Source organism: Ammospiza caudacuta, chromosome 25, assembly GCF_027887145.1.
Source record: "Ammospiza caudacuta isolate bAmmCau1 chromosome 25, bAmmCau1.pri, whole genome shotgun sequence".
Lineage (NCBI taxonomy): Eukaryota > Metazoa > Chordata > Aves > Passeriformes > Passerellidae > Ammospiza > Ammospiza caudacuta.
Window position 1 is genome coordinate 5120968 of NC_080617.1, and position 24870 is coordinate 5145837.

Consider the following 24870-nt stretch of genomic DNA (forward strand, 5'->3'; position numbering starts at 1 on the left):
GGGTTTCAGAGCAGCGAACTGGAATTGAAACTACGTTTATTTGACATTTTTCCAGCCGCAGCCAGGGTTGAGTGCGCCCTGAGGCGCCGCGCAGCCGGGCCCGACCCGCGCCTTCGCCTGACTGACAGCCGAGCCAGCCAATCACGAGGCGCACTCGCGCCGTGACTGCGCCGCCCGCCGCTCAAACTGCCCAATCAGCACGCGGGGGGTTAACGGACCGGCCCGTGCCAACGTCGGCGGTCAAACGCGCCAATGGACAGAGGGCAGGCTCGTTACCAATGAGATCAAAGAGTTAGCGGAGTTGCGACACGCTATTGGTCACTTTGCTTGTCAGTCACCGCCGCTGCTGTCGGTGGTTGGCTGGTGAGGAGGAGGGGGGCTTCCGGGGGCGGGCGTACTATATTAGGGGCGGACAAAGGCGGCGGCGAGGCCGTCCAGCTCACCGCCATTTTGCGCAGCGGGCGCTGAGCAGTAGCAGCCGCCGCGGCCGGAGCTCTCTTCTCATCTCCGCCTCCTCCCTCCGCTACACCATGTCGCGGGATCGCTTCCGTAGCCGTGGCGGGGGTGGCGGCGGGTTTCACCGGCGTGGCGGCGGTGGAGGACGCGGCGGTCCCAACCACGATTTCCGCTCGCCGCCGCCCGGCATGGGCATGGGACAGAACCGCGGCCCGATGGCGGGCGGCCCGCAAGGCCCGGGAGGTCCGCCGGGAGGAGGCCCGAAGCCCGAACCGCCGAAGCCGCCCACGTCCACCTCTGCTCCGCCTTCTTCATCCTCCTCAGCCTCCGCCACCACGGCGGGACCCACCGGCAGCCAGGCGGGAGCGCCTCCATCCTCTGCGCTTCCCGCGGGGCAGCAGCCACAGCAGCAGCCGCCAGTTTCGGCTCCTTCCTCGTCTCCTGCCGGTGCACAGCCGCAATCCAAGCCCAGCCCCAGCCCCACACCGGCCGGCGGCCCTAAGAAAGGACAAGGACAGTCTCCCGGCGGCGGCCCCAAGGGGCCGGGCGGCCCGCAGCAGGGGCCGCACAAGGGCGGCCCGGGGCACCGCGGCGGGCCGGGCGGGGAGCCGCGGGGCCGCGGGCAGCAGCACCAGGGCCAGCAGAGCCTCGGGTCTCAGCAGGGCTCGGGAGATAGGAGCGAGAAGCTGTCGGACGAGGTGAGTCACGGCCCCCTCCACACCTCCCTCAGGCACAAGATGGCGGCGGCTCCGCGCGCCCGCGCCGCCATCTTGAGGGGAGGAGCGGGGCAGAGGCGGCGGCGCCTCAGCGGGATGCGAGCGGTCCCCGGTGTCGGGGCGGCCCCGGGACTGCGGTTTGCGTTCCGTCGCCTTGCCCGGGGCTGCGGCTTGGGTTCCTTCGCGGTGCCCTCGGCGGTGCCGCGGCTTCGGTTTGGGTCTCTTCGCGGTGCCACGGGGCTGCGGTTTGGATCCCCTCGCAGCGCCCGGGCGGTCCCGGCGTTGCGGTTTGGGTTATCCGGGGTCCTCAGGATTCCCCGCAATTCTGTGTGTAGCACTCAGTGATAGCTTGGTCTGATTCTTTGTAGGGCTTTAAAGCGAACCTCTCTCTGCTGAGGCGGCCCGGGGAGAAGACGTACACACAGCGCTGCCGGTTGTTTGTTGGGAATTTGCCTGCTGATATCACAGATGAAGACTTTAAAAGACTGTTTGCCAAATACGGGGAGCCGGGAGAGGTTTTTATCAACAAGGGCAAAGGCTTTGGATTCATTAAATTGGTAGGCATTCGTGTTGTGTGTTCATCCGTTTCGTTCTCGCGGTGTGGTGATGTACAAGTTAGTTTTCTAAGGCTGGGTTTTGCACTTCCCCCAGGAATCTCGAGCTCTTGCAGAAATCGCAAAGGCAGAGTTGGACGATACCCCCATGAGGGGCCGGCAGCTCCGCGTTCGCTTTGCCACTCACGCCGCTGCCCTGTCGGTGCGGAACCTCTCGCCCTACGTGTCCAACGAGTTGCTCGAGGAGGCTTTCTCCCAGTTCGGTCCGGTGGAAAGAGCTGTTGTGATTGTAGATGATCGAGGTAGATCAACAGGAAAAGGCATTGTTGAGTTTGCATCAAAGCCAGCTGCAAGGAAAGCGTTTGAACGGTGTACTGAGGGCGTGTTTTTGTTGACAACGTAAGTACTTTGTCAGGAACTTTTATTTTTAAGCTGAATAAAGACTGTAGGATTCTAGTTGTTCAGAATAAGGGCTTTTAGAGGAGTAAAACGGGTATTTTCTGTTCAGCACTCCCAGGCCAGTTATTGTGGAACCATTGGAACAGCTGGATGATGAAGATGGTCTTCCAGAAAAGCTTGCTCAGAAGAATCCGATGTATCAAAAGTAGGCACTATTTTTTGATATAAAGCGGGCATTAATGATGTTTTAAGTGGTATTGTCCCTGGCACTAAAGAATATGGCAAATTTTTCAGAAACAGGCTTTAGATTTTCAGTTGTATTGCCAGTTCTTGGTTTTATTTTTTTGTTTATTCATAGTTTAAAGTAACAATGATTTGTTTAGTGTATTCACGAAGTGTTACACAAGCAGTTTTCTACATTGTAGTACAAAGAAATAGCAGCTTGACACATGGTTTTGGTATATGTAGAAACTTGAAAAATCAGACTTGAACTGTTTCATGCTATTGTTAAAAGCTGAGATCTCCCTTAAGGCATGTCTTGGGTTGATGATCCCATGGGGAACTTGAAAAATTTACATTCGTGGTTTGAAATGAGAAGCAAAGTGAAATTTTAACTCATTCCCTGATTTGTATAAACTTGTTGCATGTGGATTTGCCTTATGAGCTGACTACTGGCATAAAGGAACAAAGAGTCTAGAGGAGTATTAAAGAGTTAAGAGAAATCTTTTCTGAAACGGCAGTTTTGTGTTAGAATCTGTATATTAAACCTGTTGTAGGAATTTTATATTTTCTCAGATCACAAAAGGGAGTGCAGGGAGGGAGATCCAGTCAGTCTTGCTTGGCTTAGAAAGAGCTCAAAATTCCTTGCTTTGATCAAAATTTTTAAGTGGTTTAGAGGCAGCTTTGAGAACAATGTGGATTAATACAATGTTCCAAGTATTGAAATACTAATTCATACTGGTAATGCATGGAAAGCTTTTGAACTTGGTAATTTTGTTCCATAAATTACCGAATTTTAAATTGGAGTTTATTTATATGACAAAACAACCTGTTGGCCCTCAGGCACTTCTATAATTATTTCCCTGAAAGTGAAGGCTGTTATTTGCCTTTGACACAGAGTGCTTTGGCACTGGAAAACTCCACCTTGATTGTGCCTGCTTGGGCAAAGGCCTGTCTTTTTTGAACATTTTCCATCTGCAGTTGTCAGCAGTGAAATGTCTAAAGACAGTTAAAAATGAGGCAAACAAGCAGTAACACTCTGAAGATTTTCTTGGATGTGATAGTGCAGGAATCTCCACATGTGCTGTGATAATTATTTATATTCAGTGCTGTTGTCTGTATATAAAATGCAGCAGTTCCATCAGAGCCAGTTCTCCTGTGCTTGTCAGGTGTTCTCAGGGTGTCCTTGATGTTCCCTGATAATTCAGTTATTTTGGTCATGATCTTGTACTGACCTTGAATTTCCAGGATTGCCCACTCTGAGTATCTTCCTTTCTGCAGGGAAAGAGAGACTCCTCCCCGTTTTGCTCAGCCTGGCAGTTTTGAATTTGAATATTCTCAAAGGTGGAAATCTTTAGATGAAATGGAAAAGCAGCAGAGAGAGCAAGTGGCAAAAAATATGAAAGATGCCAAGGACAAACTTGAAAGTGAGATGGAAGATGCTTATCATGAGCATCAGGCAAACCTCCTGCGTCAAGGTAATGGCTTCTGAATTTTTTTTTTTGCTTTAAATGCTTAAGTATATGGTTCTTTAATGGTTTATTGAGGAAATTCATGCTTTTGGCTATGAACTTGAGAATTTCAGAGTTAAAGAGGAACTGGCAGTTTTTTTAAATTTCTGTGGTGTATTGGTAAGAGCAGGGACACTGGAATGTACTTTCAGTGGTGTATTGGTAAGAGCAGTGACACTGGAATGTACTTCTCTGCCCCAGTGCAGATGTAATTCAGATGTAGTTAAAGTGGGACATTGTGTGGAAAAGCTGCTCACAGGCTTCATTCCTGCAGACCTCATGAGGCGCCAGGAGGAGCTGAGGCGGATGGAAGAACTTCATAATCAGGAAATGCAGAAACGCAAGGAAATTCAGCTGAGGTTAGTTTGGCTTTCATGGGATTTTATTAAAAATTAGATTGACCTTTTTCTTTTTTCAATTACTTACATGTGAAAGTTTTTATTTTTCAAGAAACACCATTGCTGCTTCAGTTTGTGTTTGCGAAATTGAACTACTGTGTAAGTTTCTCCTTAAATATTTTGGCATCATAGAGTATATTTTTGTTCTGAAGTTTAATCTTTCAGTGCCTTTATATTGTTGGAGGAGTTGATGTTAGTGTGTGTTCAATGTGCATCATTCCTGGGGTTTAACATTGCTTTCTGGTGACCAGGCAGGAGGAGGAGCGCCGCCGGCGGGAGGAGGAGATGATGATCCGTCAGCGGGAGATGGAAGAGCAGATGAGAAGACAGAGGGAAGAGAATTATAGTAGAATGGGTTACATGGATCCAGTAAGTGACATGGTGGTGGGTTTGGGTCATGTTACCATGCTCAGGAGTTTTGTAGATATATTTTTAACATGGCTGTGTTTTGCTTCCTTTGGGTTGGTGATTGCACTGTGTGTGTGTATGGGCAGTGGCAGTATTTGCCTTATCTGTATTTTGTCTCCTGAAAAGTTTGGGTTTTGGTGGTTGATTATCCAAGTTAAAAGTTGTTTCTTCTATGCAGAGGGAGCGAGACATGAGGATGGGTGGTGCTGCCACAATGAACATGGGAGGTAAAGAACCTTTTAAGTAATTACTTTGTGTTGCTAACTTAGAAATTGCAAGAATATGATTATATATTTCTCTCTCTTAGATCCTTATGCTTCAGCAGCCCAGAAATTTCCACCTCTGGGAGGTGGTGGCGGCATAGGTTATGAAGCTAATCCAGGAGTTGGCCAAGCAGCCATGAGTGGTTCTATGATGGGAAGTGACATGGTAACGTATCCTGTGGTGGCTTTAGCTTAGCACAAGGGAGTTATGGTTGGGAATGAGTTCTCCAGTGTTCGGATGGTTGTGGAAATGTCACTGTTAACTGCTGACTCTCTTGTCAGGTGTTTAACACAGGACAACGTGGCAGTGTGTAGCCCTAGAGTAGCTGATAACCTTTATGGTAGCTTACACACTCAGAAATTGTTGTAAGTGGATTCAAATGTGCTCTTGAGCATATTTGCAATTAACTGACGTCATTGGACTTTGGAAATTCTGCGTCACTGTTAGGCTTGGAAGGATTTTTTACGAATTCTAGAGAATCTGACAAATATCATCAAAATACTTCATGTGGTAGTTTTTTAGTAATTTGATGTTCTGTATTGATGGACAAGAGAGATTTTTTTGTTCTCCTTCCCAATGTGTAACACTGCTTTGGCCCTTCCAAGCCTAGGTAGGCTGGATGCATGTTGGTCTGGGTGTGCTGTTCAGTCCAAAATCTGCGCTCAGGTCTTTCCCAGCAGCAGATAAACTTAAATTATCAATGGTACACAGCATATCCCTTAGTCTGTGCTGATGTTGCTGTAGAAGAGCAGAAATGCTGGTTTTTAGCTTCAGGCATGTTCCAGCTATCCTGGACTGTAGCCATTTGTGGTTCCTGTCTCCCAAAGGAATGCTAGCCCGGTCTGTTTTCCTGTGTTGGGCATGACACAAAGGTAGAGCCTGTTAAACTGCAGCATATCTCCTGTTCAGAGGTATGATTCCAAACTGTACTAATTTCTGGCACACTACATGTGTGGCTGGGCTTGGAGCCTGTTTGGTGTTCCTACACTGAAGCACCATGGATGCAGATGACAGAAGTGTTTAATGGGCAAGATGGGAATCTGTTGGCTTAGGTGGCGATAGCAGTGTGTTTTCACCCTCCTGAAAGGGTGTACACCTGCAGCACAAGCTGAACTAATGATTTTTGGGTGGGTTTAGGCCTCTGGCTTAATGAGCTGAGCTACCATGGTAGCTTGTCAGATACCTTCTGTTTTATCTTTTTGGGGAACATATCTTTGGAATGGTAACTTCCCAGAGCATCATTGATTCAGTAGACAGTGCTGTTGGCCTTAAGGTACCTCAATAACCTACTGATACATGAGCAGTTCCTGAGCTTCCTGTGAGCAGTTAGGCAGTGTGTGGTGGATACTATGTACATTTTTTTCCTGAAAACCATTGTAACAGGTGCATGTTGAACTTGTGTAATCCCTGAGATGTGATCTGGTCAAAAGATGTGACAGTGAGGTGCATTAACTGCCTGGAGTTTCTTAGGTTGGGGATCTCTGCCACACAGTGTGGTCACAGTTCCTGGGCTGATACCTTTAAACAGAGCTGGAGATGAGCTGAAGCTGCCATGAATTAGGCAGAAATAACCTAAGTAATATTTGTGAAACTCCTTTCTTGGAAGGATTGATGCTGACTTTCAGAAGTCAGGAGCTCTGAAGTGTGCAATTTCAGTTGCAGATACTTTTTGTAACAAACCACCTACCATTGTTCTGTGACTCAGTAGTGGGAACCTTGGTTGAAATGAAAATTTAAAGCTCTCTTTCACCTCATAATGTGTAACTTCTGTAGGTTGAATGCTGATCACACCCAGTAATACAGTAACTGAACAAAGTACATGCAACTAGAGGTACTAGTAAATAGACCTGAAGTCTCTGCTTTATTGCAGAGTAACTTAGCTGGTACACCTTGGTGTGAAACCTTTTCAATTGCTGTGAAGCTGTGAATTTTCCAAGAGCTTGTGGTGAAGGTGGGGTGGGAAGGGAGATACTGCCTGGATGCACACAACCCTCTGTGCATAGCTCTAACTGGAAACACTGAGTGCTTGGAACACGTTTTGCATCTGATGCAGCACCAGCAGCTCCGGAGTACGTTGGGTTTGAACAAGTGCCAGTCTGTGCTCGAGCAGTTGCGTTGGTTAGGTAAAGCACTGGTCAGTAGCTTTTTTCACATTTTTTTTTTCTTCTTGCAATGCAGTAGTGCTCACAATGAGTTTTGGTACTGCCAAAGGCCTCTGCAGTTTAGTCAGCAGACCGTAGTCTTAACCCCATCTTGAAAAGCACATGGTCTCTAGACAGCACATGCCAGTCCTGGTGAGTAGGCATTCTGTTACATTTGATGAATGTCAGCTCCTGCTTCAGCCAACTGGAGCTGCATTCTCTCATTAGGCTTATTTGGAAATGACAGTGATGTAATCTGAGCTTTTACTGCACTAAAGGTGAGAAGTTCACAAGCTATTTGCATTAACTTGGTTGAAAGTTTTGCTAGAGCTCATTTGGAAAAGTTGTTAATTCACATCTGCACTAATGCTTACATTTCTAGCACTGCAGGGAGGATCTGTTCTTTGTAACAGATGTATGAGAATGCATCAAGTGGGAACATACCTCAAGGCATGTATTACAATAAACTAATTTTTAAATTACCCTTTTTTCCTTTCTATGTTCCCGGTACCTGTGGATCGGCTCAATGGTGATTGTATCGACGAACCTTGACTACGGAACCTTCTAAAAATATATACTTAACACACATGGACATCAACTACTTATAATGAACTGTTCATTCTGTTCCAATAGCGTCCTGAACGCTTTGGGCAGGGAGGTGCGGGGCCCGTGGGTGGCCAGGGTCCTAGAGGAATGGGGCCTGGAACACCAGCAGGATATGGTAGAGGGAGAGAAGAATATGAAACCCCAAACAAAAAGCCCCGATTTTAGATGTGACCTGTAGTTTCATTCCAGTTTGTTTTTGTCTGTCTTGTTTAGACACCGACTTCTTAATTCTTGCATTTTAGTAAGAAAGCTACGTTTTTATGGATGTTAGAAACTTACTGACCTAATATTTGTAAGTGGTCTGTTTGGGCGAGTACAATTTAATTATGTAATGCAGTGTTTCAAAATCAAATTTAGCTGTTTTTTTTGATGTATAACGTCCCTAACTTGATGGCAGTGTACCTTGTGCCACTGAATTCCCAAAGTGTACCAACCTTTTTTTTTACTGTGCTTAAAATAAATAGAAAACTAAATGTAGTAACTCTTCTTGCCAGTCGTGGTTAAACAAATGAGGCCAAATACCACACCTGCCACAGTAAACCTGAGAGCCTCGAGCTGAGGTTGAACCTAGACCAGGGTGTGGAACTACAGTGAAGAGAGATCTCTTCCCACAGTGCCTCTCTAGCCAAAGATTGGGTTAAATTGTAGCTGAACTTTGCAGTAGGTGCAGATTTTTTGAGCAGTAATTGTGCTGCAACAAGGAAGCAAATGGAAATCTTAGAAATGCTGTAAGATACATTATTTAAAGCTTCAATGCAAGCAGTGCAGTAATGAATTCCATATTTTAGCTATGGGTGGTGGGATGGTAGCACTTACCACCCTGGCAGTTACTGCTTGGAATCTTTCAAAGACTTTAAGCAGAAGACTAGCAATGGTTATTTTTAAATAAATTCATAGAATGCCTTGTATTGGCTGACTTCCTCACTAAAGGATTGTTAATGTGATATTTATATGCTCTTAAGCTGTCTTGAGATTACAGGATCTGGCCTTGCTCCATATTGTACACCTGCCTGAAATTGCTTGGCAAAAAGACCAGAAGTGTTACTCGAGTGATTAAGGTTAATTTGCTTATGTCCTCATGCTAACAGTGGACTAATTTGCCTAGTTCAGAATACAATCATTTGTATTATGGGGACTGCAGGAACTATTCTTAAATTGTGTAGCTGGTGGGCAAATCCGAAAATCCTGTATGTAAAATACAGCAATCAGCTTGCTTGCATGATGGTTATCGCTTTTTTATTATTGATGTTTGGAGATAATGCTTCAAAAGTAGTATCTGAATCTGGAGTTTTAAGAGTTACTACTACACAGTGCAAATAAACTCCCTTTAAGGTTCTTTTTGTAGAAGATCTGATGAATTCGTTAGTTTGCTGTTCATTTTATTAAGCCCCAGAAGAATTTGAAAGCATTCTGGACTCATTGGTAAGGTAGTTGCTTTGCTTGTTATTACAATGTACCAGATAAACTGGGAACTTGACTTCCCAGTGTCAAATACCTCAGTGTTAATGCAGGATACATCAACCTGCTTGGCACAAAGTAGGTAAACTTAGCTTGGCTGTACCATCACATGATCCCCAACCACTGGAGTTCTGTGAATAGCTTTAATCTTCCCAATATCCTTCCATTCCTCGTGCTGAGCATTGGCTAATTCTAAATTTTCTGCTAAATTTTCCCTGTGGTTAAAACCTTAAGTTTCAGATTGCAGGATTTTAGGGTACAGATATCTGATCCCTCTTGAAGTACTGTTACCCCTTGAATGACAGAATAGCAAGTTGGGAAATGCTGATACAGGTAACACTGACGTGGAACACGAAGCTCACTAAAGAGTGATTCAGCTTGTTTGGTGAATGCTTTCTGTTTACCCAGAAAAGTTTGGGGGTTGGTAACATGCTACAACAATGAGGAGGAAATTCCAAATTGGCAGTTCCTAAACTGCAGACCAAGTATTTGGAAGTTACTTGTATTGGGTAGTTTACAAATGAGCAGTATGGATGCAATTTGCATTATTGAAGTGGTTTTAAACAATATCTTTTCTGGAGGGTGTTCATGGGACACCCTCAAAAGGTGAAGGTGTCCGAGGTGGGGAATTCTAAACATGAACATTAAATTAATTTTTTCAGTTTATTTTTCAGATTACATGTCATTCTTTATTAAAAGAGATGCTGGTGCATATCCTAAAGTATGTTCTTTTATAGTTCTGTAACTTGGAAGAGTGAAGGATGCTGCTGTCTTTGTACCTTACAGAGCTTTTCTTTGGGTACCCCTGTTTTGTACGTAAGCTACCGTTGCTAGGTATTAAAATAGCTGAGCTGCAAAACCATGATTAGTAAATATATTTGAAAGATTTGGCAGTTTTCAAAAGATCTGAAAGTTTGGTTAAATCTGGCTTTGTTGTAGCTGCATAAGCAGAATTTCTAAAACAAGTTCTGCTTTGAGTTGCATGTACTAAACAGGCATATGATGAACTAGCCAACTTCTTTTCAAGACCTTTTAAAGATGGTGTCTTAAAAGCTGGCAAACATGTCAACTTTAAAATCTGATAAAAGTTACTAAATGTGGGAGGCGAGAAAGTGACATTCCTTTGATCTATTCCTATGAGGTTTTGGACTTCTTTCATAAACTCAGATTTATATAATTGAATCTTCTAAAATCATTCAGAAAAGTGCTTTGCTGGTCAGACCTGTTTTTGGATGGTCTGGATCACGTAACATTTTTGTACTGGACTTGGAGGACATTGGCTGTTGCAATTTAGCTTGTTTTATCAAAATTGAGCCCATTTTGACACTCAGAGCTCTAAAAACTGCAGCAAGTAGAAACTGGTATCGTTACACATATGTCTTCACACTTTCTCAGAAATGAATACAGAATAATCTTACCTTCTGGCGTAGATACACTAATCATTTATACAGCTGATGAGAAATTGAAAATGCTTTTGAGATTTTGTGGTATTTTTGTGGTAGACAAATTCTTGGCTTCTCCTTGGCAACCATTTACTGTGGCAGCAAGTTCTTGCTGGAGTTTGAGACTGCAATTTACACTTTAAACTAGTGGCCTGCTACATAACTGCACTTAGCCAGCATTTCTGCAGTTCATAACTGTGAGGAACGTAGTACCACAAATGGCAATGGACATTAGGACCCGGATGTAGTATTCCTGCTTGCTCCAAGATTCTCATTGCCGACTGCGTCCAGGTAGGTAACAAGCAATATCATATAACTTGGTGACTTTCTATGTAATCTTATCCTGTGGGTATTCTGACATCACACTTCTGACTGTGGAATTACAGTGCAGCACTCCATACCTGTATGCTGAGCTTGCATCAAAGCTGTGTGGTTTTCGGTTGGAAGCTTTTGTCTCGTTCAGAGACAAGAAATAACTTACTGTGGTTCTTAGCTGAGCATTTCCAGACCCGATTCCTCTGTACTTACAACTTGGCTTGGGTGGATTTTTCTTAGTTCCGATGTAATGAAGATATTCTTAAATGAACACTGTGGGGAAGAGGGAATGTGATCTTAAACTCAGTTCAGTAGTTGACAAGGTGCTCTCAGTGCTTGGAAAAGAACACGTTTAAATTCTCTGTAGTGATGAAGTGGCCCATCTGCAGCTCATCCATCTGTAGAGTCTTGGCTTGGTGGGAATGTGTCAGTAACCACTGCTCTTGCCTCGTGTGTGCTATGTGAGAGTCACCTCAAGCTACTGGTGGTGCAAGCAGTTCTGAGACTGATCCAGAATATTTTTGAGGACATAAATGAGTGCTTGATTGAATATCCCTGTGAGTTTCATAGAGCTTATTGGACATTGCAGTAGTCTTTATTTTAAACTTTGATTGACAAGCCTGATATATTCCTCTGCTTTAATTGACAGTGATGAGATTCTGTACTTCTGCCTCGTAGAGTCATCTTGATAGTGCAATGCACAATTTCATTTTTCATCAGTCTTGGGATGTAATTCTAAACTCTTCATTACTAGAACTCCTGACTACAGTGTTCCAGGATTAACATGCTTACGTTGCTAGACATCCAGACATGCTGATCTCCAGCTCTTTTGCATTAGCTCTTGAACCTCAATTTCAAGGTCCCTTGTTCCAACGAATGCTCTGGCTCTTGTCTGATACTCAGTTTATTTCACAGGTGCTGTAATGTGTTTTCCCTTGTTCTGCAAAGTTCTGCTTTGCATACTTGTTTCTGGTATTATTGTCACTTTTGGACCCTTCTTTGTTACTTTCCAGGCAGGACTCTTGCTGGTGAACAGGGATCTGCTGGACAACCTTGCCCTCTGCTGTAGCCACCTTTCCATGTTCCATTGAACCCTTGAAGTAGCAGGTGCACCATGAGTTAATGACAACAGGTCTTTGGTTACACCACAGTGAGTGTAGCCCATGCCAGCTGGTCACACAGTGACACCTTGTCACAAAGTCAGTTTGGCTTTTTATGATGGTTTACCTTTACCTGTGACTTGAATCCATTTTGTGATGGCTTATCCTTACCTGGGACTGGGATCCAGTAGCAAACCTGCTGGCAGCCACTGTGCTGTCAGGTAGCAAAACTGAGTTAGTGATCTTAAACCATTGCTCAACATCTGACTTAAGTTTTTCCATTGTGCTCTGGATACTTGACCTGCAGGAATGTCATGGAGGGGTTATTGGCACATCTGCCTCATTCTACGTACTTGAACTAAGCAGGTTTTTGACACTCTTGGAGCAAGCAATTTGTGAGTAAAACCATGGGGCTCAAACCAGCTCTGGCTGCAGTAATGAAACTTGGTGTGGTAGCAAACTTAGTCATGTCTGCTCTAAGTCAGTCTGTAACAAGTGGGTACAAGAAATGACATTCAAGTGCTTGCATTGTGTTTCATCTTGGTTTTATCTGTGTGTGAAACACACTTTTTCTCAAAAGCTTACCTGAAGCTCAGAAGTGTGGTGTCAGAATACATCTGCGTACTGCTAGGCCCTCCGAGCAGAGCCTGCTGCTGGCAGGAGAGCACAGCACAGCGTGGATGGGGCTTTATTGTAACATTAAGCATACAAAGTGTTGATTTGCTTGCAGTTCTCCCCATAGCTAAACACTGAGGCCTGTGAGTAGTTTTAGGACTGGAGCAGTAATGGGGTTGCATGTCTCTGTTAATCATTGCCAGCTGCAGTGACATGATCAGGAAGGCCAGTGTTCTGTTCCATTATGTTCAATGAGGCTGAGCATGTTGGGAAGGATGCATCCAAGTATGCTGCTCTGGGGAATCACTTGGCTTCTTCCACTACCAGCAAGTTTTGGAATCAGCTAATTAGCTTCAGATTTTTTCACACTCTCCATACCAGCTAGTGGGGCTGTTAAATAGCTGCTGCCTGGAAAAGGAAAAAAGGGAGGATTGGCCTTCTCCCAGCTGTGTCATTGCTGCTAGGTAATGATTGACACGTTAGGACTTGGCTGTGCAATCCCGCAGTGGTCTGTGAACACCCCATCTCTATAAATGTTGCTTCTGAACACCAGTACTGAAGAGCTAACTGGGGAGGGCTGGGAGGAGTGTGGCTAGCAGGGAATTTGCAGTGTTCAAAGGATGCACAAAGATATAGTATCCCTTATGCATGGTGTTTGTTGCTATGGCAGAGAAAACAAAACGTGCATAACTCTCCTGCTCCCGAGGGCTGTGAGGAAACCCAGTGGGTGGTGGGTTGGAGACTAAAGCCTGAAGTTGTCCCTGCCTGGTCAGATCATGCTGTGCCCATGCTGGGATCTGCCTCCCCACTGGAGCTGTGCAGAGCCTTGCACCACATCCCCAGCTCTCACCATTGCAGGCTGCCCTCAGCTATAGTAAAAGGAGGCCTTGAGGAGGGAAGAACCTGCTGAGGATAAAAGCAGTGACAGTGCCAACCTGTAGTGTCTGCCTCTGGCTTCTGAAGCACTTGTTCTACTGTAGAACACAAGAGCTCCAAGAGGCCAGGTCCACTGCACTGCCTCAGGAAGGGGAAGAGAGAGGGCATTGCTACAGGAGACAAGTAGGGTCACCGAGTTGGAGTAGCTGATGAAATTAAAGCCTTCACATAAGGGATAGTATACCTCTGGCTGCAATCAAACCTCACTGTGCTCAGACTGGGGTTATGGTTTGTGCTCAGGGTGCAGTTCTTCAGGCAACTGCCTGCATATTCCTTCAGCTCTTGATGAGTGTTTAGGTTAGCCTATTTCTGCCCCTTATTCTTCCACGTAATAGTTTGGAGTAATTGATAAGTTCCCCCTCATAACTAATCAGTCCATGTATGTTAAAACCTTATTTTTAAGTTAGTTTTGAAATGGTCACAATTTGTTGTGTATGACTCTAATAACTTCAGTTGTTATCCTTTAGGTGAAGATGAAAGCTGAGTGACACCAGAGTGCTCATCCATTGGAAGTAAGTATTGCTTTTTTGGATTAAATAATAAAGGTTTCTGGACACTTGGTGTTCAGTCACTGAGTACCTTTGAATTGGGGATCACTGAAAAATGGATACATTAAATGTGTAGGGTAGAACACAGTCCCTGCTGTCACACTGTGGGCTTGAGCACCCTGACTCTACCTGGGCTTGATATCTTGACAGCAGCAACTAAAAATACCTTTCTAGACGTGGGTTTGTACAAAAGATTTCAAAATCACTTGGGGGTGTAATAACTTGGGAATGTTTTTCCAGTTGAGGAGTTGAACATGAGCACATCCAGCACGGTGCCCAGTGGTGTGTGGAGGGACCAAGGGAACAGGTGGACAAGTAAGTAGTTGTTGTTCTTACACTGCTGTGAGGGCTTGCTAGCCCATCACCCTGTGCTGGTTTATGTAATTCCTGCCTGAAACGTGTGATTAATCTCAGTTTATATAGAAGTTTCTGCATCTTGCTTTTGTAGAGCCAAAATGTAATGATTGTCTAAAGCTTTTCAGCCCTGCAGCAGCAAATAAATTCTGTCCTTTGTGTGCAGCAGGTGGTCAAACAAGAAATGACCATTCCTGCACTCAGGCTGCAGTTGGTGATTGTCAGCATGGGAAAAGGAGAATAGAGCAGCTGCTTGTCAGATGTTAATTCAACTAAACCTTGTTAAAAAGCTATTTGCTGAAATACTTTAACAATGAATTAAAAAAATAACCTGGTGTATAAATCAGCATGTACAGGAGTGAAGCAAATAGCAATTCAGGAAAATAAACCAACTTGCAGAGCTGGAATTAATGACATTTTCCCTCTAATTTGCCACTAAACTACAAGGGGAAACTTCAGATATTTAAAATCTTGTTTGAGGAGCAACATGCTGAGTACCTTAACTCTGGAGTCACAGGTGAGTAACAATAGACCTGTAAGGTGTGAAGCCAGTGGAATTCAATGGGTGAATTCCTATTGAATCCTCTGTGGTTTGTCACTGCTGCTCCTTGCTGTGGGGTAGGAAAACACACAAAGCCATAGCTGGTCTTAAAAATACATGAATTCTGTTCATTTAATCTAAAATCTGATGAGAATACTTGAGAATATTTGGCAGGCACATGGCCTGTGATTCTGAATGGTGATTCCATGTCATGTAGTTTCTGCTGTTGTTGTCTTTCTTTCACAATCTCTCTAATTATGTGCTTTGCACTTGCAGAAAAAGAAGTCTGAGTGCAATGAAGAGGAACCAGGAACATACAGCTCTTAAAAATAAAATATTTAAATATTTTTATAAATTACTTCTGTTTTATTCCAGAGGGTATTCAGTGAATAAGCAGTCTGTCAGTGTGGGGTGGTATGGCTGGGTCTGAGAAACACAAAAATCTGGACATTTCACTCATTCCTTACTCCCTTTTTGTGTGTTACATAGTTTGTATTGTGGAATTCCACATGTTTACCTGTGCCTGGTTGGTTTTTAAGAGCTTTCTTGGTGTTAACTGTAGTAATTAAGCCTGAGATGCCAAGAGTTAATTCTCTAGAAGCCAGAGCAGGGCTGGGTTTAGCTGTTGCAGCACAAATTGCAGTGGTTCACATTGCTTCACTTGGTGCTTTGGCAGCTGCACTGTGCACATACACTGTGGTTCATGCTGTCATTGATTAAATACAACCCTTTGTTTAAATATCAAGTTGTTTAAATGTTGAAATACACCAGTGGTGGCTCTGCTCATTGTAGCAGGGTTTCCTCCTGCAGTGGCACGAAGTGTTGTAAACATTTGGCTGGGACCAGATTAGAAACATGAGAATAAATTTAATTTCATGTGGCAAAGTGGTATGAAACACTTGAGAGGGGTCTGAATGCCTGGGAGTGCTCATGGCAGGGGGGTTGGTGCTGCACTAGGAGCTGCTGCTGTTCTCTCTCAGGCAATCAGGCGCTGGTTGAGGGCAATCTGAGGTGTTTCACTGATTTGATGACTTTGTGGTATTGTGTGGATCCTCAGTAGCTGCCCTGCAGGGGCTGGGGTTCAGTGTCTTTGTCTCCACAGCTACTGCAGCTTGTGCAGCATTTTTTCTTCAGATTCTGTTCTTTTCCAGTAACTTGTCCTCATTTCCACTGTTGCAGCCCTGGCTGCTTCCTGTGAGAAATTGTTCCAGCTTTCCATGTGCTGAACTGCATCTCCTCAGCTCCCTGCTACGAGCAAACTGCAGCCTGTGCCCTGTAGGGACAGGATGGGTTTTCCATGGTGCTGGTGTTGGCTGTGTCCTCTGCTGACACCTTGTTCTACCAGATAATTCATTAAGTAGCTTCTGTAATCAATGAAAGATCAGAGACTGAGAGCAGATACACTTGAACAGTATCCTGGGAGCAGTATGTGCTGCCCTGATCGCACTGAGCTGCTGCACTCACTTTTTCAGGTTTTGATGTTTATTTTTTAATTCCTTTCTTACCAAAGAGCTTTCCAAGCTGTGAAGGCCTGGAGCCTGCCCTGGCCTGTTGCTGTCATTGCGTGGTGTGCCAACCCCAGCTCCAAATCGTGTTGAGCAGCTGAAGAATCATGTGCTGCCAGGATTAAAAATAGTGTCACTGCCCCTGGCCCCCGTCCAGACAGTGCCTGTGGCAGCCCCTGCAACCTGGTGGCCAAGCTGGGGCCAGTGCAGGACCAGGCTGGCCGTGCTTTCTGTGCCCCACAGTGCTTCCTCGTGCCTGGAACACACTTCGGGCTCTCCTGATTTATTGGCAGTAAAAAAATATTTCCACTTGAATTACACAAACGTCAGCGCCCGCGGCTCCCCTGGGGCCCGGCTCGCCAGTTCCGAGCTCGGCCTGTGCCGGTGCTGGAGCAGCGCGGGCGGTGACGCAGAGCCGGGGGAGCGCGGCCGCCTCCGTCCCCCCGAGGCCGGGGCATGCTCGCTGCTGCCGCTGCCCGCTCCGTCCGCTCCTGCCCGCTCCGCAGCTGTGCCCAGCACTGCCCGTGCCCTCCTTGCCATCGGTCCCCGCAGCCCCTCGCACCCAGGTGCTGCCATGGATCACAGCTGCTCTCAAAGCCCACGAACCCAAGCTGTGGGATTTGTTGTGGGGTGGGGGGTTCCCTTTTTCCTCCCGCTCTGTTTCTGCGAGAGGATTTGTCACAGCTTGGGAGGTGATGCTGCACATCTGAACACCCTCTGCCCCGGCAGCACCCAAGGGTGAGGGGGTCCCTGAACCTGCGGGCTGGGCCGGGCTCAAGCGGGCAGGGAGCAGAGCGGAGCCGGGGCTGGGCTGGGAACGGGGCCGGGTTGGGATCGGGGCCAGGCTGGAATCGGGGCCGGGCCGCTCCGCCCCGCTCCGCCCCCGGGCCCGCCCGTCCCGCCATGGCGGCGGCCTTCACCGCCCTCCGTGTCCTGCTTGGGATCTTCTTCTTCCTCACGGGCGTCCTGAAGGTCTCGGACTGGCCCTCTGCCGACCTGCACCGGCACATGGTGAGCGCGGCCGCGGGCTCGGGGGCCGCAGGGCCGAGCCCGGGGGGAATGAGCAGGATGGGGGCAGAGCAAAGAGCAAAGAGCGCTTTGGTGTGCAGGGCTGAGCTCCGGGGGAAAGGGAAGGAGCAGGTTGGGGTGCAGGGCTGAGCTCCAGGGGAAAAGGAAAGGAACAGGTTGGGGTGCAAGGCTGAGCTCCAGGGGAAAGGAGAGGAGCAGGTTGGGGTGCAGGGCTGAGCCTCGGGGGCAAAGGAACAGGTTGGGGTGCAGGGCTGAGCTCCAGGGGAAAAGGAAAGGAACAGGTTGGGGTGCAGGGCTGGGCTCCAGGGGAAACCTTCAGGGCTGATCCTGTTGTGGTGCAAGGCTGAGCCTTGGGTAAGAATGAGCAGGTCGTGACTACAGGGGTTCAGGGTGGAGCACTTTGGGTGCAAGGCTGAGCCTTTCATTGTGAGTCAGCCCAGAATCCCTTGGAGTGCAGGGCTGATCCCCTTAGGCTGTGTGGTTATTTAGGATGCAGAGATGATCCCCTTGGAAGGCAGGGCAGGGCAGAGCAGACACACTGGATGGGGTTGTATTTCCTCAACCCCAGGCTCAGGGCTGCCTCACCCCTCTCCCACCCTTCCCAGGCATCGGAGTTCGTGCGTTTTGCCAAGGTGTTTCCCCTGAAGGACCTGGGCTTTGTGCCGGAGCCGGGCAGGTACCTGGCGGCCGTGGGCTGGGTGGAGGTGACGGCCGGGCTGTTGCTGGCATTTGGGCCCCAGCTGCTGCAGGAGATCAGCAACTTCATCCTCAGCGTCGTCATGATCGGTGAGAGCCAGCGGGCACCCACTGCCCATCGGGGCTCTGGGGACACCCTTGGCCAGCCAGAGACCCCCATTCCTGTGCTCTGCTCCTTGCCCAGGTGCCATCTACACGCTGCTGGCGCTGCAGGAGCCGCTGGCCATGTGTGCCCCGGCCACCCTGTCCCTCGGCCTCCTCCTGCTGCTCAACATCCGTGGGTACCCAGCTGCCCCCCGGCCCAAGTTTGAGTGACGAGAGGCAGGAAGGACAGACAGGAAGGACAGACGGCTCAGCTGCTGGGGAGCAACACCTTTATGGTGTTTTTGGGGACGACGTCGCATCCTTGCTGACGAGACACAGTGTGTCCTCTCCTGCCTCTGCCCGTGACTCTGGTGCTGGTTGTCCCCACCCTGTGGGACCTGGGCTGGTGCTGTGGGACGGTGGCCGTGGCACCATGGTGACACTGCTGTGGCACTGCTGTGACCCTGCTGAACTCGCACAAGGCGTCCGGCTCTTTCCAGTGTTTGGCCACACTAAGCAGAGGCTGGCTCTGCTCTCTTTCAAATTTTGGAATAAAATCTCTTGTTTTTCATGTTTTGCCTCCCTGTTTATTTCTGCCTTGCCCCCATGTTAAGCCTCAGGGGCTGAGGGGATGTCCTGGGGCTCGAGGACCCAGTCCCTGGGGACAATGCCTGGACACAAGGCCTGGGGACATGTGGGAGCTGGTGCAGGAGCTGGCACAGAGGCGGATGGACAGTGGGGTGGGGAGAGCCCATCTGAGGTGGGATGCCACAGCCCCCCCACAATGTGTCAGGCCCCTTGCTGCACACCCAGGCAGTGACAGGATTGAGTGCCCAGGCAGGCATGTGCTTTTTGTGGATCTTGCTCCCACAGAGAGCCACCCTCTGCCACCCCAGATGGGCACAGCACGCTCAGGATGAACCACAGCTCACCTGAAGTGGCTCCCAGCAAGGGGGCTGGGATGGCTGTGCAGGGAGTGTGGCTGTTGGGATAAGCAAGGGGTGTAAGACACCCCTGTACCCCTGGTGAGACTGAATTTAAATATCACCTACCTCGGGGTGACATCTTTGGTGTCCCAAAGGAGCACACACAAACTTCAGGGCCACACAAAGCAGCGACTCAGATGCTCACAGACCTTGGGGGGGCCTGCAGGGCTGCTCCCCTTAAAACCAGCTTTGAAGCCAACAAAAGAGGCAGGAGGAGGCAGATTCCTGCTTTGATCCCTTTGGGGCATCCCTCTTCTCCCCAGCTGCCGGCTGCAGAAACTTGACCCTCTGCTGCTTTCATGCAGGCGTGGGTGGGAGAAGGGCCCTGGGAACTGGAATTGGATGAGGCTGGGGGCACGGGGGGGGGGGTTTCTGGCCACTCCCACGTGCCCCCAGCCCCGTCAGCCGGCGCAGGGGGTCTTAGGGTGGCTCCAGCAGGGAATTCCCCATTACATACACACACAGGTGCTCTCCCCACTCCAGCTGCTGTCCCACAGACACTAACACAGGGGGGTTTGGGATGGTGGGTGGGGGTCAGGCAGCCCCTGCCTCCCCCAGCGCTTAAAGCCATCCCCAGCCTGGCTGGGTCACAGTGAGGAGCAGCCAGAGGGGACGGAACCGCTCCTGCCTGACCCGACGAGGTGAGTAACAACCGTGGGGTGGGTGAGATGGAGCATTTGCCGTGTGTGTGATGGGGAAGGAGGAGGAAAAGGGGACCCTGAGGGATTCAGACTCAGGTCCCCCAGGCTCAGCAGCTCGTGCTCTCCGTGCCTCAGCCCGGGGCTGGGTGCTGTGCGTGCCGAATCCAGCCCTGCTGTGCTGGAAAACACCAGCTGGTGACTCAGTGCCTTCGTTGGCGAGGTGTGGGCAGGCAGTGATGGGAGGTGAAGGAACTGCAGCCACTGCAGCACAGTGTGCTTTCCCATGGCCAGGACCAGAGGCAGACCCTGCTGTGCAGGACCCGGGGGTGTGGGGGGATTCTGGCCCTGTGTTTGTACCCCCTGTCCCTACCTGGGTTTCTCCACTCTGGAGTTTGCTGACTTCCTCATGCCTGGCTCCATGGGGCATTTGGGGTGCTGGGGGAGTGCTGGGGGAGGGCTGGGGTGGGTGGCCCCACAGGCACGTGCTGTGTGGGAGGTGTTAAGCCCTGCAGCTGCTGACTGGAGCCAGTGTGGCACCTTCGGGTGCCTCGGACTGCAGCTCTGTCCCCTGGCTGTGCTGCAGCTGTGCCTGCCACTCCCTGTGAGCTCTAGATGGGCAGTTGACAGCGGCCTCTAGGCTCCCTTGTTGTGTGGGGGGACAGAGCTGGGGTCTCCTCCTCTCCTGTGTGAGCTGAGCCCTTCCAGCACACTATGGCATTCCCACATGGCTCTGCCTTCAGTGCCCAGCGGTGCCAGCCAGAGAGGTCATCCTGTCCTGGTCAATGTCCCTCCCCTGTCCCCAAGGGTTGCCCCTGACTGTCCCCATCTTTGCAGGAGCCAGGGATGAACAGCTCAGTGCCAGGAACGCTGCTGGTGGAACACCCTGAAGAGTGTGTGCCCAACAACCCGGTGCAGTTCGTGCTGGTGCCCATCACCTACTGCCTGGTGCTGTGTGTGGGGCTGCCGGGCAACCTGGTGGCGTTGCTGGTCTTCCTGCAGAGCGGCAAGGTGAGGAAGGCCATCCGCATCTACCTCATCAACCTCACGCTGGCTGACATCCTCTTCAACCTCACCCTTCCCCTCTGGATCCACTACTACCTGGCTGGGGGGGACTGGCTCCTCTCGGAGGCCACCTGTCGCCTGGCCGGGGCCGCCTATTACCTGGCGACCTACAGCGCCATCACCTTCATGGCTCTTATCAGCTTTAACCGGTTCTGCGCGGTGCGGGCGGCGCGCCGGGTGCTGCCGCTGCCGGGGCCCCGCGGTGCCGCCCTGGCGTGTGCCCTGGCCTGGCTGCTGGGGCTGGGCTGCGCCGTGCCCACCCTGGCCACCCACCAGACCTTCCCCACGGCCGCCGGGACCACCGCCTGCTTCGAGCAGCACGGGCGGCAGCGGGGCTATGCCTACGCCATGGTGGGGTTTTTCTCTGCCGCCTTCCTGGTGGTGCTGGGCACCTACGCCTCCATCGCCAGGGCGCTCTCCGTGCCCGCTGCTGCCTCGCCAGGCTCGCACCGGCAGCAGGCCCGTGCCATGGTGCTGGGGATGCTGCTGGTCTTTGTGGTCTGTGTGGCCCCCTACCACCTGACGCTGGCCCCTTGGGTGGGGAGCCGGCCCTCTGCAGCTCTCTGTGCCCCCCCGGACACCCTGGATGTGCTGCACACGCTGAGTGTGGCCCTGCTCAGCCTCAACAGCTGCCTGGACCCCGTCATCTACTGCTTCTCCATCCGGCGTTTCCGCGCTGACCTGCACCGCACCCTGCGCAAGATCGGCCGGTGCTTCCCGCTGCCTCCACCGGCCCCGCCCGGGCCGGCTCCCGGTGCCCGAGCATCCTCCTTCACCTCCTCCTAGAGGGATGGGCACCGCGGTCCTGCCCCCGCCTGCCCCGGTGCCACATTCCCGCTGGGACCCGGTCCCTGTTGCCAGGTGAGGGATCGGGAGCAGCGTGGGGGGAGCTCCGGCTTCGTGCGCTCCCCTCCTCCCACCCCGCTCTGCTCTCTGTGCGTTCCCACGCTCCGGCAGCTCCTGCTCCAGCACAGATCCTGCCCCACGCATTGCAGGCACCGGCAGGGTGGCACTGGCACCGGCAGGGTGGCACTGGCACTGGGAGAACATCACTGGCACTGGGAGAGCAGCACTGGGAGAACATCACTGGCACTGGGAGAGCAGCACTGGGAGAGCAGCACTGATACTGGGAGAGCATCACTGGCACTGGGAGAGTGGCACTGGGAGGGCAGCACTGCCACTGGGAGAGCATCACTCGCACTGGGAGAGTGGCACTGGCACTGTGAGAGTGGCACTGGGAGGGCAGCACTGCCACTGGGAGAGCAGCATTGGCACTAGGACAATGACACTGGCACTGTGAGAGGGACTCACCCAGCAATGGGAGCTGAGCCACAGTGGGGTGGTGAGGGATACTCAGAATGGTGAGGGATGCACAGTGGTTGCTGTCATCTCCCAGGGGTCTCCATCCTGCAGGGACATGCATGACCCAAGACCCCCACGGCATCAGCTGGGCTGCTGAGGGAGCTGTTTGAGTCCCCCTATCCTGTCCTGCAATGTCCCTAAGCCTCACGCCTGCACCCCTCCTGCTCTTGGCCAGGATTAAAAATGAACGAACCAAAGGCTCCTTCGCTGGCCCCTCACCGAGAGGTTTCTGTGCCCTGGGGAGGGCTGGGTCCGGGGTAACGCTGGCCCTCAGCCCAGCCCTGCTCCTGCAGCAGGACCCTGTCCCAGGGTGGATATTGCACCGGGGGCTGCTGGCCCGCACCCCCTGCCCCATTCCCAGCCCCATCCCCTGCCCATGCGGGGGCGGCCGCGCCGGGCGCTGCCCCCACCCCGCACCCGCCGCCCCCGTCCCGTGAGCCCCGGCGCGGCGGGGGCGGCGGAGCGGGCTCGGGGCCGGCCGTGGGCGGTGTGTGGGCGGGAGATGGTGTTTTCCCAGCCCTGGCTCGTCCCTGCCGCCAGCACAGCCCCGGTGCTGCACGGGCGGGAGGGCAGAGCGGCTGCTGTGCAGCCAGGGGGGTTCTGGGTGTGCTGGGGGCCAGGGGTGCATCAGCTGCCCCCCAGCTCGGGGTGCTGCTCCCCAGCACACTGCAACCCACGTGCGTGGGAGGAAATGTGAGGGGATGTGATGTCTGGGGACAGCTGGCACGGGATGGGCAGGGTGGCAGTGGGCACCAGGACGGGTGGGTGATGCCTGTGGCTGGTCAATCATTAAAGGCTGCCTGGATGCCAGCAGAGAGGAGGAGGTGCTGGGCAAGGCCTGACCCTGGGGAATGGGGACTCTGTGCACCGCTGTGACCCAGGGACAGCATGGCTCAGTGAAGCCAGTCGTGGGTTCATGGGGTGCCCGTGATGCCCGTGCTGCCTGGGCACTCTGCCCCCATGGCTGGGGCTGGATGATGCCTCCATGTGCCGCAGTGCTGCTGCTCAGCAGAGCTGGGACGTGTCCCAAGGTGCCTCAGCTCCACACCCGGCCCCAGGCCAGCTGCCTTCGACCACCCAGTTCTTCCCCTTTTGAAGTTCCTATTAAATTTTAATCCTTTTATATAACTGCTGAAGGAGGGGGCAGAGCTCTGCTCCCCGCCTGCAGCAGGAGCAGCCGTGTCGGCAATGCAGGATGCTGCAGGGCCTGGTGGCCTTGGGACTGGAGATCCCTTCCTGGAGGCACCAGGACTTTTGGGGGCTCTCTGCACACCAGGAGTGGGGACAGCCCCAGCTCCAGCTCTGGCTCTGCCAGGGTGCCCTGTTCAGTGGGAAAACCTTGGTACTTGAATCACAGCACTGGGACATGGACAGCACTGATAAAAAACACACACAGGGCACTCGTTTGGGCCATGTCCCCCCACGCACTGGGCAGGGCCTGGTGAGGGGTTCTGGGCTCAGCTTGGCACCAGGATGGAGCTTGTGCCACCACGCTGCTCCCACCACCATGCAGGGCGTTACCCAGGTTATTGTTCCTGCACTTCCAGCCCGCGCTCGCTGTAATTATTATTATTATAATTATGATCAAATTACAGGGTGTGGTGTGAGTGGCTCAGCGGGCAGGCAGCAGCGGGGTGGCCCTGGGTCTGCTGGGGGAAGGCTGGGCCTCGGGGGCTGCACCCTGCCCAGGGCTGTCCTGGCACCCTGGGGCTGTCCCTGCACCCTGGGGCTGTCCCTGCACCCTGGGGCTGTTCTGTCACTCAGGGATTACCCCGGGGCTGTCTCAGTACCCCAGGGCTGTCCCTGCATTCTGTCCCCTCCCTGGCAGGCTGTGTGCCCGTGGACAGGTGTGGGTGACAGTCCCGGGGTGCCCTCAGCTCGCTGGGGTGATCCAGGGAATGCCCAAGGGTGGGTACCCCTTGTCTTGGTGCCAGTCTGGCTCTGCAGGAGATGCCCACGGGTGGGTACCCCTTATCTCAGTGCCAGTCCAGCTCCACAGGAATGCCCACGGGTGGGTACCCATTGTCTCGGTGCCAGTCCGGCTCTGCAGGGGATGCCCACGGGTGGGTACCCCTTACCTCAGTGCAAATCTGGCTCTGCAGGAATGCCCACGGGTGGGTACCCCTTGTCTCGGTGCCAGTCCGGCTCTGCAGGGCGCCTCAGGGGATGCCCGCTGGTGGGTACAGCTCATCCCGCGCCCGCAGCATCTCCCCGGCCCCACGTGCGGCTGCCCCCGCTCTCCCCGCCCGGGGGTCCCGGGGCGCCGGGAGGCGGCGGCAGAGCCGCACCGGAGCCATTTTGCGCCGCCGCCGCCCGCTCTGGCTCCCGGGGAAAATCCACCGCCGTGTCTTGGCGGCGCCGCGGCGGCCCCGCTCCGCTCCCGCCGCTCCGCGCCCGCCCGCGCTGCACTGCGGGGCCGCCGCCACTCGCATGCTGCCGCCCGCCGCGCTCCCACGCGCGGGGCGCCGGCCCGGGCCGAGCCGGGACCAGCCGAGCCCAACCGAGCCGCGCCGGGAGCAGCCGG

At 51.5% G+C, this 24870-nt stretch overlaps 3 protein-coding genes across 7 annotated transcripts; all 3 read left to right on the forward strand.

Annotated features, from left to right (window-relative positions):
- The first annotated feature begins 442 nt into the window (after positions 1 to 442).
- Positions 443 to 15336, forward strand: SFPQ (splicing factor proline and glutamine rich). Of its 5 annotated transcripts, XR_009275694.1 has the most exons (13): positions 443 to 1154; positions 1541 to 1729; positions 1824 to 2125; positions 2235 to 2330; positions 3626 to 3822; positions 4130 to 4214; positions 4505 to 4622; positions 4840 to 4888; positions 4969 to 5090; positions 14006 to 14050; positions 14327 to 14401; positions 14888 to 14957; positions 15258 to 15279. XR_009275694.1 is itself a non-coding variant. In XM_058819943.1 (11 exons), exons 1-10 carry the CDS (start codon positions 531 to 533, stop codon positions 14024 to 14026), a joined length of 1803 nt encoding a protein of 600 aa, XP_058675926.1. In that variant the 5' UTR covers positions 443 to 530; the 3' UTR covers positions 14027 to 14050; positions 14327 to 15298. The 5 variants fall into 5 exon arrangements, 2 of the variants coding, with proteins under 2 accessions (XP_058675926.1, XP_058675925.1); XR_009275693.1 differs by lacking the exon at positions 14888 to 14957 and having other exon boundaries at positions 15258 to 15336; XR_009275692.1 differs by having other exon boundaries at positions 14888 to 15298.
- A 2039-nt stretch (positions 15337 to 17375) lies between these two features.
- TMEM35B (transmembrane protein 35B) lies at positions 17376 to 18866 on the forward strand. The gene is made up of 3 exons (XM_058819999.1): positions 17376 to 17497; positions 18121 to 18301; positions 18396 to 18866. The coding sequence occupies exons 1-3, from the start codon at positions 17390 to 17392 to the stop codon at positions 18524 to 18526; spliced, it is 420 nt and encodes a 139-aa protein (XP_058675982.1). The 5' UTR covers positions 17376 to 17389; the 3' UTR covers positions 18527 to 18866.
- A 121-nt stretch (positions 18867 to 18987) lies between these two features.
- LOC131567861 (platelet-activating factor receptor-like) lies at positions 18988 to 21770 on the forward strand. The gene is made up of 2 exons (XM_058819622.1): positions 18988 to 19035; positions 20757 to 21770. The coding sequence occupies exons 1-2, from the start codon at positions 18988 to 18990 to the stop codon at positions 21768 to 21770; spliced, it is 1062 nt and encodes a 353-aa protein (XP_058675605.1).
- The last annotated feature ends 3100 nt before the right edge of the window (positions 21771 to 24870 follow it).

Excerpts from the sequence above, each read along its gene's own strand:
- TMEM35B (XM_058819999.1), top strand. The coding sequence starts at position 17,390 with ATGGCGGCGGCCTTCACCGCCCTCCGTGTCCTGCTTGGGATCTTCTTC. Across the intron at positions 17,498-18,120 it reads CCGACCTGCACCGGCACATG|GCATCGGAGTTCGTGCGTTT; the intron begins GTGAGCGCGGCC and ends CACCCTTCCCAG. Across the intron at positions 18,302-18,395 it reads CCTCAGCGTCGTCATGATCG|GTGCCATCTACACGCTGCTG; the intron begins GTGAGAGCCAGC and ends CTCCTTGCCCAG.
- SFPQ (XM_058819942.1), top strand. The coding sequence starts at position 531 with ATGTCGCGGGATCGCTTCCGTAGCCGTGGCGGGGGTGGCGGCGGGTTT. Across the intron at positions 2,331-3,625 it reads AAGAATCCGATGTATCAAAA|GGAAAGAGAGACTCCTCCCC; the intron begins GTAGGCACTATT and ends TCCTTTCTGCAG. Across the intron at positions 5,091-7,699 it reads CTATGATGGGAAGTGACATG|CGTCCTGAACGCTTTGGGCA; the intron begins GTAACGTATCCT and ends CTGTTCCAATAG.
- LOC131567861 (XM_058819622.1), top strand. The coding sequence starts at position 18,988 with ATGTGGGAGCTGGTGCAGGAGCTGGCACAGAGGCGGATGGACAGTGGG. Across the intron at positions 19,036-20,756 it reads AGAGGCGGATGGACAGTGGG|GAGCCAGGGATGAACAGCTC; the intron begins GTGGGGAGAGCC and ends CCATCTTTGCAG.